The sequence below is a fragment of the Sinocyclocheilus grahami genome, unplaced genomic scaffold, assembly GCF_001515645.1.
Source record: "Sinocyclocheilus grahami isolate Dianchi unplaced genomic scaffold, SAMN03320097.WGS_v1.1 scaffold151.1, whole genome shotgun sequence".
Taxonomy (NCBI): Eukaryota; Metazoa; Chordata; class Actinopteri; order Cypriniformes; family Cyprinidae; genus Sinocyclocheilus; species Sinocyclocheilus grahami.
The window spans coordinates 741,368-755,425 of record NW_015505330.1 but is presented as its reverse complement, the minus strand read 5'-3'; the positions used below and the strand labels follow the sequence as shown (position 1 = coordinate 755,425).

Below are 14,058 nucleotides of genomic sequence, written 5' to 3'. Positions count from 1 at the left end.
CCAAAGCATCAGCGATTACTACTTCCTATGATCATCATCATTAGAATCAGCCATGACAAGGAAAAATACTTTTTTTTACAGTTACGAACACCAATTCCAGCCCGTTTAAAGACAAATGAACAGTATAATGCGAATGCACAGAAAGGTATCAAGTAAATTCAGGTTTTTTGGTCGGTTCTCTGCCTTTCTGGAGCCATTTGAAAGCAAGTTGTCCTATAACATACATCACATAGTGGGAGAGTTTGGCCTGGATACCTAGCTGGAATTGAGTTTTTGATGTTTAAGTAGGATTTTTGGGATTACTTCTGCTATTTTAATCCTCAGACATGTACTTTGATGTTTCACAGCATTCCCCGACATCCACAGACCCCCAAAAGGCATGGAACGTTTCTGAAAGTTTTCAATTTAATTGGTCGGTTTTTACAGCTACTTTTCCTGCGTCTGTCGGGTATTTTTGGTGTGTGTATCCACCCACGTATTCAGACATGATTATTATAACAAAAGGGAATTCTTAAAATACATGACACGGTTGGAAGAGTGCTTTTGGAATGCCATTTTCCCAAAAGACTTTGGAACGCTTGCTCCTCAAATTTTGGTAGAACTAGAATCTTTAATTTAGAGTTATAAGAATGAGTTTGAGAATTACTGAAGCAATGCTAGTCAACGTGTGTTAATAACATTTTTGAGGACATTTATGATATTAAGCATTGGGTAATTTACTAAAAATACTGATTGTGTCCATACAATGCAAGTGAATGGTGTCCAAAACCAACTTCATATCCCTTTGACTCGCATTGTGTGGCCATTTTTCAAAACATCTTCTTGAATGAAAATGTCATACAAGTTTGGAACTTTATGAGTAAATCATGGCAAAAACATTTTTTTTTTAATGAAATGTTTTTTTAAGAGTGTTTTGGCAATCAAAATGGTTTTCAAGCAGCCCTTAAGCTAGTTTTAGCCTCTATTATGGAGCTGTAACCTTGGTTATGGGTATTTATGGGTGAGTTATGACCATCATTTAGAAATGCTCCGAAAAGTCTTGCTTCTGTTTATAAAATGCGGCAAAGCCCAGCAGGAGTTGAAACTGAGACCTTGCGGATCATAACTCATTCTCGTGACTTTATGAACCACGTGAAGTGTAATATGTCAGGCGCCAGACCTCAAAGCACACGGAGAAGCAACAATGTGTTAATCCGGATTCTACGGCGATTGCTACTGTATTGTTATGCGGGTTCAACCAAGGGACCACTGTGTTTATAAATTCAGACAATTCGCCATTGTCTAAAACCCAACATTTAAACCCAAAGTTGCAGTAGCTATTCAAGTGACAAGGTATCAGATGGTGGTCTTGCACCACCTCCGAAGTCTGCTTTCTTCTTAAAAGCCTTTTGGAGACACAAGGTGAGAGGGTTCAGAGTTTTTTGGAACACATGAGCCTCACATTGACAGAAATCCACATTAAAGGCTCAGCCGGTTTGATCAGTGGTGTAGAAGTTAACAGCCTTAGATGAGTCGGGACGTAATGTGGAATAATCTCTTATCTGAAGACTTAACGACAATATGAAAATAAAGAATCTGTTTGAGTACCAAAAAATGAGAGGCCAGGGTCAAAGTGTTTCAGAGGCACCAAATTCAAAATTCGCCATCAAGTAACAAGAGGTCCTTTCTGTCCAAAAAGGCACAGTATACACTCCAGAAAACCAAGGCAGAGAGGAGGAAAGAGTACTACAGCAGTATCCTATTGCAATAAAATAGACAAACACCAGGACAGATATGTGTAACGCTGTTTTCTTGGTCTTAGTTTTAGCCGGACGTCTCTCTAGACTCATCCGTAGCTGTGTGGACTGCGTGGGTTAATGGGCGACTCTTCGCGTCCACTTTGCCCGACCAGTTGGTAAAGGCGATGACTGAGGTTTTGTACCTGGCAGGTACCGAGGACGCATCCGACACGCATCAGTTGGGCATGATGATGGTTGTGGTGGCCTTTTGAGTGCACGTTGCGACGACCTCTGTGTCTTGGGTTCTCTCCCGTTTTGGTGGACTCTCCTGCTATTGGCTGACCGATGTGGAATTGGTTTCTTGTTGGATCTGAAGGTGGTGATTTGGAGAGAATGGCCCTCCATAGAATGGTGCGGTCGATGGAGACGCCATGGTCAGTGTTTGGGTGCTCAGTAACATCTGGAGAGATGGTGTTTTCCTCTCTTAGCTGATGGAGTCTTGTCATGAAGTCCAACCTGCAATGAGACAGAGATGGGACTTATATTTGCACTTGCTCAAGTTTGAACAGGAAGTTATATGTTGTTTCATTGCACTCTGGAATACTTGATTCTGATTGGTCAATTGAGTCTGATTCATCAAATAATGCTGAAAAACTTTTATAAATAGGTTATAATCACTCCATTTTCACGCCATCATTTACCATGGATTTACTGTAGTAACACTCACTGCACCATGGTATTGTGGCACAAATGTGGGATATTCACATTGAATTTTATTACAGGAGTAATGGTATATAATTATAGTATGTATTTGTGATTAAGCTATAGCATGTGTGCTTTTATACTGAATGTTTTTTAGACTACTGTTTTTCATACAGGCTACCTAAAAACCATATAGTTATATTTTTACCATGGTATTGAGGTGTTATATGTGTGGTTTTAACTGTTTATCATGATTTAAATGTATGCTACTATGGAAGATCAATGCTTAATAATAAAAAAAACGGTCAGAATAAATGTAACCATATAAAACTGAGGTTGCTACAATTTTTACTGATTTTGATAATGAACAAAACCTCTGCATCCTAGCTCAAGCTACTATCAAATGTGCATTTCTAAGAGACAAAAAAGTGATATTATTATTATTAATATTTTCAGGCAACCCAAACCTGTTTCTTGATTTGAAAAAATATCACTTATTAGAACACGCAGAAACTAAGAAATTAATTGTTCTATTTTTCTATTTATTTTGTTAAGGAAAATTAAAGGTCTGGGTTCTACAACTTTCACTGTGGAGGAAAAATCTGGCTTTAAACTTGAAAGAATGTGCATTTCTAAGAGACAAAAAAGTGATATTATTATTATTAATATTTTCAGGCAACCCAAACCTGTTTCTTGATTTGAAACAATATCACTTATTAGAACACGCAGAAACTAAGAAATTAATTTTTCTATTTTTCTATTTATTTTGTTAAGGAAAATTAAAGGTCTGGGTTCTACAACTTTCACTGTGGAGGAAAAATCTGGCTTTAAACTTGAAAGAAATAAAGATTTGACATTTATCGTGATAATTACCGGTATCGACTAATATGGAAAAAAAATAATCGTGATACTCAAGCTACTATCAAATGTGCATTTCTAAGAGACAAAAAAGTGATATTATTATTATTAATATTTTCAGGCAACCCAAACCTGTTTCTTGATTTGAAACAATATCACTTATTAGAACACGCAGAAACTAAGAAATTAATTTTTCTATTTTTCTATTTATTTTGTTAAGGAAAATTAAAGGTCTGGGTTCTACAACTTTCACTGTGGAGGAAAAATCTGGCTTTAAACTTGAAAGAAATAAAGATTTGACATTTATCGTGATAATTACCAGTATCGACTGATTTTGAATTTTTTTGGCCATATCGCCCAGCTCTAATATAATTTATTTATCTTATCAATTTGTGAATTTCTATTAGGGGTTAAAATTCTATTTTTAAACAATATATACATTTTATACATAATTTATAATTAATATCATTTATTTACTTTTTGTTACATTCATTTACTTTATTATTTATAATTTATTAATAAATAATAAATCGCACCTTACACTTCTGTATTTATTGTGTTATGGACGAATATCGGTTGTAAAAGTTTAAAGTATGAAACTATACAAAAATAATGGCACATTTCATGGTGAAAGTGGGTTTATGCAACTATTTATTGCACAGAATTGGCTTGATCCAACATTTAGTATAATTTACTGCAGATACTAAATGTGCAGTTTGGTCAACCGTGCAAACATTTACTGCAACCACCAACTGCTCACTGTTCAAAAAGGGTATGACTCCTCGTGACACTGTGTACTCTGGTTTTGCTGTAATGGCCGAGGCCACCTGCTCTCTGTTTGATTATCACACACTGGACACTGAGATCCTTGCTTTTTGCACAGATCTTGCTTTTAGAATTAGCAAGCAGCAAGCCATGGCAGGGTGTATTGCTGGGTTGGACCACACCATCTAATCTCACGGTGTCATGCTAAACTTAGCGAAAAGCATGCTGAGTAACGCTGACATCGCCAGACATGTCTTTGACATTTTTTGCTTGCACACTCTTGAAAGTTTCAAAAACTCAACTTTCCAGAAATATCAGTTAGTCTTGCAATTTTTGTCTAAATGTTTAATATTAGACCTTTTATTATTTATTTTATATTGTTTTATGCACTTTATTCTTAATATAAAATAAATATATTCTTAACATAATATTAATAGCTATATATTTTCTTCTCTTATCTCGTTAATATCTTTACTTTCTCAGTGCACAAACTACACGCAGCCGGCTAGTTTTTTCCATTGCATTGTGGTTAACCAAAATACCACCTCTTTAAAATATAATGATTATCTGCCAAAGTGGCCTGGGTGAATAGTAATTTTCCCTCTGTTTCAATGTATGCCCTGCCACTGGTCTAATATGTTATGCAGTATTTCAATTTTTGCGTAGTCAGCAGAAAGTCTCCACACCTCTGAAAACATCTCAGCAGCTTCACATAATCAAAGCTAAGCTAGTTTCTCTTTGAGCTTGATCCATCTACGACATTTAGATGCTTAAGCAGAGATAAGCTGCCCGTATACTTCATCCATTTAGCCTTTCACCTCTTCTGAAACCCCATTATCACACCTCAATATTTCTCAAATCCTTTAAAATATCTGATAGGTGACCCTGTCTCGTGGCTCATCCTAAATGCGCTCACATTTCTATACTTGAAGAAATTGAACGTCCATGGAACTTTCTATTGCACAAAAGGTTCTTTATAGTGGCAAAAAGTTCTTCAGATTATTCACATTTTTAAACTGCTCCGTTAAAGGTTCTTTGAGGAAACCAAAATGGTTCTTCTAATCGCTGCTTTGTGATTTCTAGAGTTTCTAGACCTATAGAGATTTTTGCTATACAGCAAACAGTGACCATTGTTTCTAGAAATGACCTGTTTATCCATCCCATTGTCGTCCATTTGTTAGATGGCAAATAAACTTGAGCAGGGCTGCCACCTTACATATAGTTGAACAGACGTGCTAATTAAAAATCTCACCTGGTGACATTTACCTAACAGACCACAATGAAATGGGATCTGTGATTCTGGGGTATTTGTAGTCTGAGCATAGTGTTCAGTCAGGAAAATTAGCACCTAGACCTCGAAATTCAACCCATCTTGGTATAAAGGTGGTAATCATGTTTTGCAGAAACTCTGTTTGCAATACGCTGAATAGTCGAGGCACTCCCAGAAACCATGTCGAATCTTCATCAAATGAGAAAATATCAACCTGATCACCTTTGGAGGTGGACTTCTGAGCATCTGAGTGATTTAATCTTTTGTGATGTATGTTCATTGTTCATTGCTGCCACTTGTCTGGCTTGGTGCTGGCAGACTGCCACCAAAACTCTGTGATGCCTTGTAGGAATAATTTCTTTGTGGGAAAACAAGGAGATTTGATAGCTGATTGCGGTTTATTCTGTGATCCTCCACTGAGAGAGGCAGGTCAGATCAATCCAGTATTATTGTTTGTTCTTTTCGTAAGCCCGTGATTTTTGCACCTCTCTGAAACTGGTCATGGCTGTTTGTGAATTGGTCATAAGCAGGTTATATTTAGCTGTACCTGCTCTTAAATAGGTTACGTGACCATAAGTCAAACCAAGTGACCTTCTCCAGTTACTACGAGATATATCCTTGTATGGCACATAATGCTGATTTTATGCTCAGGTACAGTAGAAAAAAAAGAGAATGCTTAGTATTAGAGTAGTTGCAATGGTGGTTGCAACCCAAATATATATTATATAATTTTTTTTAAATATATTTAATTAGATATAATATGTTTTATCTATTTATCCATCTAAAATAATGCTTATTTAATGTTAAATATATATATTTTTTAATTATAAGTTGAAGTGCCATAGTAATAATATGCTACATATACCACTCTGATAATCTACATTCAGTTAATGGGTGGTGAGGGTGGAGATAGATAGAAATAAAATTGTGAAAGGCTGTCTGCTGAGACAGCTGAGACAGCTAGTTTTTTGAGTAATTAAATTGACCAATGTTAGATTAGTTCATGAAACCAAGGAAAATGACCCTTGTCCTCTAAACCACCTTAAACATGCTCCATATAAATACTTGACTGTTGAATATAGACTGGAGAAACAGCACATTAAGGGTTAAACTGTGAATTGAATAGTGAAACTCAAAAAAGTGAGAGTAATTTAAACCTGTCAATGGTTAGCGTATAGCGGTAACTAGGGGCATTTCGAGTCCTTCCTCCTCTTGTGTTTGTTTTTATGGGTTTTATGGTTTCAGTTCAGAGTGGAAACATGCCGCTTGAGGATGAGGAGAAAGGAATTCTGGTCTTAGCTACTAATCCACAACGGAATTCTGCCTGACGGATGAGTTTTCCCTCTCGCTGCTAGCAATAATGACCAAGCAGCGTGGTGTAAAATGCTAATGTTTATGTTGTAAACGGAAGACTGCATAACTCAAGTCCAAACAATGAGCGGCCCAGATTCCCATTGAGTGTGAACCAGCATAGCACAGAAAAAGTGAACTTTGGGATCGGTTTCCTCCAATATGTCAACCAAACTTAACTGAGAGCAGAAGAACATTGATTAATCTGATGCTCTATAATAGACAGTAACCTCAACTTCCTTTAAATCTTCTTCATTAATGATTATAAAGAGGATAAAAAGTCAGTAATTTATACCAAGAGCTTCATATATCTTCTCTAACACAGCGCTAAACCAAACAACAACCATTTCGGTCATGGAATGCAGACGATACCGCAAATAAGCATCCAGTTTCCGGCTGTTGGCATTAATGATTATAAAGAGGATAAAAAGTCAGTAATTTATACCAAGAGCTTCATATATCTTCTCTAACACAGCGCTGAACCAAACAACAACCATTTCGGTCATGGAATGCAGACGATACCGCAAATAAGCATCCAGTTTCCAGCTGTTGATTTAAATGTACATTTGACTTGTCACTTGGCTTCTCTCTGCATATTCTCTCACAAACTAAACCTCAAGATATTATGTAAGGGAGAAAACTAGGCTATGTTTTGCATAGCTATTCTCAGAGACCCGTTTCCTTCAAAAAAAGTGTTTAAACCTCCAGAACAGGCCATGTTCGATTCAGGGACAGCGTGTCAAAGCATGTCAAACAATAAAAATCCCTGGCTGGTATCGCAAAGGTTGCTGTACGTTCTGTGTACATGGATGCTTATCGAACACTAAGTGAGTCCATGTAAAGAACGCAAAGTTCTCCAAGAAGAATTAGGACACTACTGAGAGATATCGAAAGGTCAAAGACAAAAAAAAGTAGACTAGATAGGGACTATTTTATGATGCTTTTATCAGGCTTTTTGGAGATTTGATCCACTTTTGCATGCAGAAGAGAAGCATCTCATGACATGAGGGTAAGTAAATGATGACAGAAGTTTCATTTTTTGGTGAACTGTCTCTTTAAAGCCACCTGATACTATTACAGTAATCAGAAACTGCCTAACACAACAGTATTTATCAGTTGTTTATTGTAACTTTAAATCAGAGGTCTGTGACTCAATATCAGTCTAATGTTCTCACCAAATATCACAAGGCCCAGCAGAAAAGCATGCGGCTTGCATGTGTCACAATTATACTGTAAATACTGTAGATCAAGGACATTTAAAGTCCATCCTTGACATTTTGGTTTGACACATAAGGCATTATGGGGTGGGGAAAAGTTTCCAGAAGATTTTAATGAGCTGCTATGAAGGCAAGATTAAGTTCTGAGAAAAAAACTATCCATTAAACTTATGGAATACAGTTTTCTAGTGCAGCCTTTCAAAGCTTGAATGATCAGTTTTTGTTTGTCTGTTCCTAATATTGTGGAGAGAAACAAGATGAAGAGAAATGCACAGCTCAGCAAAACCCAAGTGAGCACAGCAGGTGTCAGCCAGAAGAGGGCACACACAGACACTCATACATACTTAGCAATTCATTCCTTATGGGTGCCGTCATCAGTCGTCAGCTAGCAATAATGACTCGACAAAGAATGTCGTTGCTTTAATATGTTTAAATTGCAGTTTTCTCAATATACTATTTCAGAGATTTGCTGCCAATCAAATGTGCATTCGGGAAAAAAGTGCCTGATAACATACTCCCACTGTAAATCTATCATTTTGTCAGATTTGTTGAATATTTAATTATACTTTTGCATCAGGCTGTTTCTTATTCGGCTAACCTTGACTCAGAAGTGACGCAAGTGCTTATCACAAAAAAAAAAACACATTGTACATTAATTTGTGTCACTTCAGAAGGCATGGCGGTCACAATAAAGTATTCTGTTAATCACATGCTGTGCACCAATGTCTTTTGGGAAGTGACTAATGACTTGTTTTGTGAGGTTAGGAGCCAAAAATTGCATGATGCAATGATGTTCACTGCTTACCTTATGTAAAAGGGTACATTGTATATAGTAAAAGTTAGTTATTATCTGAACCCATTTAAAAAAAAAATTTCAACTCATTGGAAACAAACTATATGCCTTTCCCAATAAAGGTTCAGGAAAGTTACTGAAAGTGTGTTTCATTATCGGTGGGAAACTACCACAATAAAAAAGTTCCCCAATAAGACCCAATACAAACTGAAGCTTTTCTTATTATCAGGAAAAAATAGGGGAAAAGGAAATAAAAATCAAATCCAATAATAAAGTAATTTACTTTCATTTAATGTAATAATACTTTGAAATCTGTTTTTCATAATGTGCCTCAGTCAGTTCCTTTTTCAGAAGAAGGTTTTGGGCTTCCCCACTGATAATAAATGTAACTGCTGGAATACGCGAGTTTTACGTAATCAGATTACTTTTTTTTCAAGTAACTAGTAAAGTAACGCATTACTTTTTAATTTACAAGAAAATATCTTAGTTACTTTTTCAAATAAGTAATGCCAGTTACTTTTTCCCCCCCATTTATTGATTGAAAGCTCTCCTGTCCCCTTGTTGAGAGAAATCGGGTAGTAAGATGTTACTTTAGTTCTAGAAGAAATGTGAACATGCATTAATTCATCTCACTCACTCACAAAAAAAACAAAAAACTGATTTCGTTTATTAATAAAAATGAATAAAACCAGTTAAAAGCAGCTCAGAATATGACTCAAAGCTGCAATAATTAAATAATCTATCATTTTGTCAGATTTGTTGAATATTTAATTATACTTTTGCATCAGGCTGTTTCTTATTCGGCTAACCTTGACTCAGAAGTGACGCAAGTGCTTATCACAAAAAAAAAAACACATTGTACATTAATTTGTGTCACTTCAGAAGGCATGGCGGTCACAATAAAGTATTCTGTTAATCACATGCTGTGCACCAATGTCTTTTGGGAAGTGACTAATGACTTGTTTTGTGAGGTTAGGAGCCAAAAATTGCATGATGCAATGATGTTCACTGCTTACCTTATGTAAAAGGGTACATTGTATATAGTAAAAGTTAGTTATTATCTGAACCCATTTAAAAAAAAAATTTCAACTCATTGGAAACAAACTATATGCCTTTCCCAATAAAGGTTCAGGAAAGTTACTGAAAGTGTGTTTCATTATCGGTGGGAAACTACTACAATAAAAAAGTTCCCCAATAAGACCCAATACAAACTGAAGCTTTTCTTATTATCAGGAAAAAATAGGGGAAAAGGAAATAAAAATCAAATCCAATAATAAAGTAATTTACTTTCATTTAATGTAATAATACTTTGAAATCTGTTTTTCATAATGTGCCTCAGTCAGTTCCTTTTTCAGAAGAAGGTTTTGGGCTTCCCCACTGATAATAAATGTAACTGCTGGAATACGCGAGTTTTACGTAATCAGATTACTTTTTTTTCAAGTAACTAGTAAAGTAACGCATTACTTTTTAATTTACAAGAAAATATCTTAGTTACTTTTTCAAATAAGTAATGCCAGTTACTTTTTCCCCCCCATTTATTGATTGAAAGCTCTCCTGTCCCCTTGTTGAGAGAAATCGGGTAGTAAGATGTTACTTTAGTTCTAGAAGAAATGTGAACATGCATTAATTCATCTCACTCACTCACAAAAAAAACAAAAAACTGATTTCGTTTATTAATAAAAATGAATAAAACCAGTTAAAAGCAGCTCAGAATATGACTCAAAGCTGCAATAATTAAATATGTTAAATACGGTAATACAAATATCCTTTATGTATTTAATCCCATTTTATTAACCAATTTGCTGCTGACATCGGGTGATCCAATTCAACCATACTAATAAGCAAAAATTACACAAGATAAACGAACATTTCTTCTTCTTTTTTTATTGCTGAAGAGTGTTGAACTTTCTTCTTCTGTGTTCTACTGTACAGACGTGAAGTCTGTAGGCTTTTGGTGTGAAAGGGCTTTTATATTTGCCAAAAATACAACTTTTTATATTAAAAGCGAACAAGCAAGCCCAGCTCAGATTTAAAAAGTAACGTAATGCATTACTTTCAATAAAAAGTAACGTAATTAGTTACTTTTTTTAGGAAGTAACGCAATATTGTAATGCATTACTTTTAAAAGTAACTTTCCCCAACACTGGTAAGCATAATGTAATAGTATGTAATGGTAGGCTCTTTAAATATTATTTTTATGTATATGTATTTTTCATATTTCAATTGATGGAGGTTTAACACACGTCACCTTTCAGAGGCGCAAGCTGCAATGAAACAGCTCTGGTCATGTGATTCTTTACACCAGCATTCAATGTGCATTCAGTTACAAATATAATGCAAGCTTTGTATATGAATGTATATGAACGATTTAGTTGATATGCATTTTTATAATAGACTGTATGTTTATATATTCTAAATATTATTACTGAAAAAGCATGCTTTTCTAAAAAAGCCTGCCGGCAGCCAACTGTGAATGGTGGGGTGCGTGCGTTTATACAGTCACGTCTACCACCCTAACTGACCTTGTTCACTTCAACCACTATCTGTCGCGACATAACATCCTCTCTTTGTGTTACAATCTACTTTTGTATATAATACATAGTGCCAGGCTACTTCGAAATGTTGCTGAAAACTGCAGTTAAGTTTGTCTTTCATCATGTGTGTTTAACTTTTTGAAGGAGCAAAGATTCACTTTGCGCGTTTGACTCTTTTCATCGAATCGGTTCTTTTGAATGATCCGTTTCATTGAATGAATCATTTGAATGATCCGTGAATGAAAGATTCACCGGCAAGGCTACAAGCTCTTTGCTGCTGTTCATGAAAGTGTTTTATTAATAAAGGTCTTTATTTTTAATTTCATGTGCTCTTATTCAGTTCATAAAAACATAACATCCTTATCATTTTCAATGTATAATACAAATATAAAAAATATTTTTTTTCCCATTTGCCAACATTTACATGCAAAATAATTTTTCCCAGTACTTTGTCCTCGCAACATTTCTAAAAAGTAACGTAACTTTTCGAAATGTTACGAAATTAAATATTTGTAGACGGTTTTCGGTTTAAGTCAGTGATTTGATGACTCGAGAACAGCTCAGGTTAAATCGCTCAGACCGGTTCAGCGGATTCATTAGAAAGATTCGACTCAAAAGAACGGCTCCTTTAATAGTACAGCGCAGCCGTTCATTCAACAGAAGTCTGCACATATAGGCTTGCTTACCTACATAGGCTACTATATCAAATTTTAGATAGGCTATTTAAAAAGCAGATTCCTACCTGTTTCTCACCGGTAGAGCCAGCAGTTGTGAGGAGAGCAGGCTGATGCAATACACAAAAACCGGGAAAAGCGCTCTCATCGTGGGCGAATAATGTTCTCACGCCCCCTTGGTCAGGAGGCACCTTCCAATGCACCTGGACAATATTGAATTTCCAGCAACTGAAACTTCCAAGTCAGACCAAAAGTCCAACTTCGGGGTACTGTGGTGTTTCAACTGTTCCTGAAATGAAGGGGTGGAAAATATTAATTGATGCCTACTAGATATCCCCCCACGCGCAAATTAAAAACACATTGGGCTACTGCAAGCATTTGCTGTGCATAAAATATCTGTAGTAATGCTACCTGCATTTAATAGTTAAATGATTTAATGTTACACACAAAATGGGTTAAAGCCGTGCACAAAGTAGGCTGTATTAGTGCATCAGCTCTAATTAGTTACCAACTAATTATTACAGCCTCCTCCTTTTCTTAGTTCCATTTAAAAACTCATTCTGAGTATATTTGATTTAAGTGCATCATATATATATATATATATATATATAAACGTTACTGACCTTTATCTCAGGTGAAGATCTAATGCCACGCGCAAAACTGTCTCGAGGATTTTCCCACGGGTGCGCACGCGCTCGCCAAGATCAGCTCTTGTGAAGTCTGAGGTTCAGATGACATTGACGCGTTTAAATATGGACTGGGCGGGACTACAACGCGATTTTTCAAAGGTGTGTCACCCTTATTCACCCATCATCATTCTGCAAGTCTGAGTCACTGATATATGTGCAAACTTGATTGGCTTCAAACACCGTTAGTCCCCTATTCCTTGTACGCGTAACTTTGCTTGATATTGAATTTTTAGGGCTGCTTGTAAAATGCAGGCTATTAAATGATGGTTTGAATATGACTTAGGACTATGGCTTTATGAGATAAGCAATAGCTTTTGCATTGTTACACATTGTGATCAATAACAAAAGGCAAGTTTTAAATAACAATAACATATATACAAGTAACAATAACATCATTTACAAGAATTTTCCACCTCGTTTTACTAATTCTCACAAAACCCCTTCTCTCTTCTTATCTCTCAGCATTGCTGTGAGTGTGCAGAGGGGATAAGGATGCTAGGACTGGTTGACTTCCCCAGAAATTCAGGAGGGCAGGACGCACCCTCGCACGTCTCTAATGTGCATTTGGTGATAATTGATTGGATAGACATTCTCTTTCAATTGTTGCAGAAAACAAGCACTTCTTTTGCGCTTTTGTTGCAAAACAGGTGGTGATATTATCGGCAAAGTCATTTTATATTATTCAATTAGTCCTAAATGTACTATATAAAGAAGAGTGCACTTGTGTGGCGTTTGAATGGGCTGTAGTGTTAGTTATTGTTTTATTTAATATGCATATTTTCACTGGAAACCCAAGAATATGAATAGTGAAATTTTCTTAAATCGGCATGTCATTAAATATATATTATTTAATATTTATTTACATTTTTTTATGGTCATGGTGCCGTTTTAATGCTAGTTGAGCATTTGACAAACAAACATTGAACTTCAAATATTTGTGGCAGCAAAAATCAAGGAAATATCACGAGCTTAGTTCAGTTTTAGCCTCTAAATGATTTTTAGCCCATGTTTAAGCAACAATCGTGCCATCAATAACAAATACACAAAAGATTTAAAGGGATTTCCTGATATCAAAATGCTGAAAAAAATCTAAGATGAACTATTGAAATGGATAGTTTACACTATTCTTCACAATCTCTTTCTTTTCTCCTTAGAAATGTCTCACAGCTTCGCAGTTGGACAATATATGTCCCTTATTCAGGTCAGTGTTGGGCATTTATTAAAGTTTTTTTTTCAGTCATAGTTTTAAATGAGCAAATACGTACTTGCATGAATTGGTATGCTATTGGAAAATTCATCAAGTGAAGTGTATAATGAACCAAGGTGACTGATTAGTGAAGTCATTCTTAGAGACCTGCAGGATGTACTGTACGTGTCTAGGAATTAACCAGGTTGGCAAGTGTTTCCATTTACATAATCATGAAAAATCATGTGACGACAGAACTGTGACCTGGAGCCAAATTTCAGATGAGAGCAATTGGTTTCCCC

At 35.8% G+C, this 14,058-nt stretch overlaps 1 protein-coding gene across 1 annotated transcript; it reads right to left on the bottom strand.

Moving 5' to 3' along the window:
- Positions 1-920: 920 nt before the first annotated feature.
- adm2a (adrenomedullin 2a) lies at positions 921-12,586 on the bottom strand. Its single transcript, XM_016281624.1, has 3 exons — positions 12,505-12,586; positions 11,950-12,170; positions 921-2,234 (listed from the first exon to the last, which is right to left on the bottom strand). The coding sequence occupies exons 2-3, from the start codon at positions 12,027-12,029 to the stop codon at positions 1,826-1,828; spliced, it is 489 nt and encodes a 162-aa protein (XP_016137110.1). The 5' UTR covers positions 12,030-12,170; positions 12,505-12,586; the 3' UTR covers positions 921-1,825.
- Positions 12,587-14,058: the final 1,472 nt, after the last annotated feature.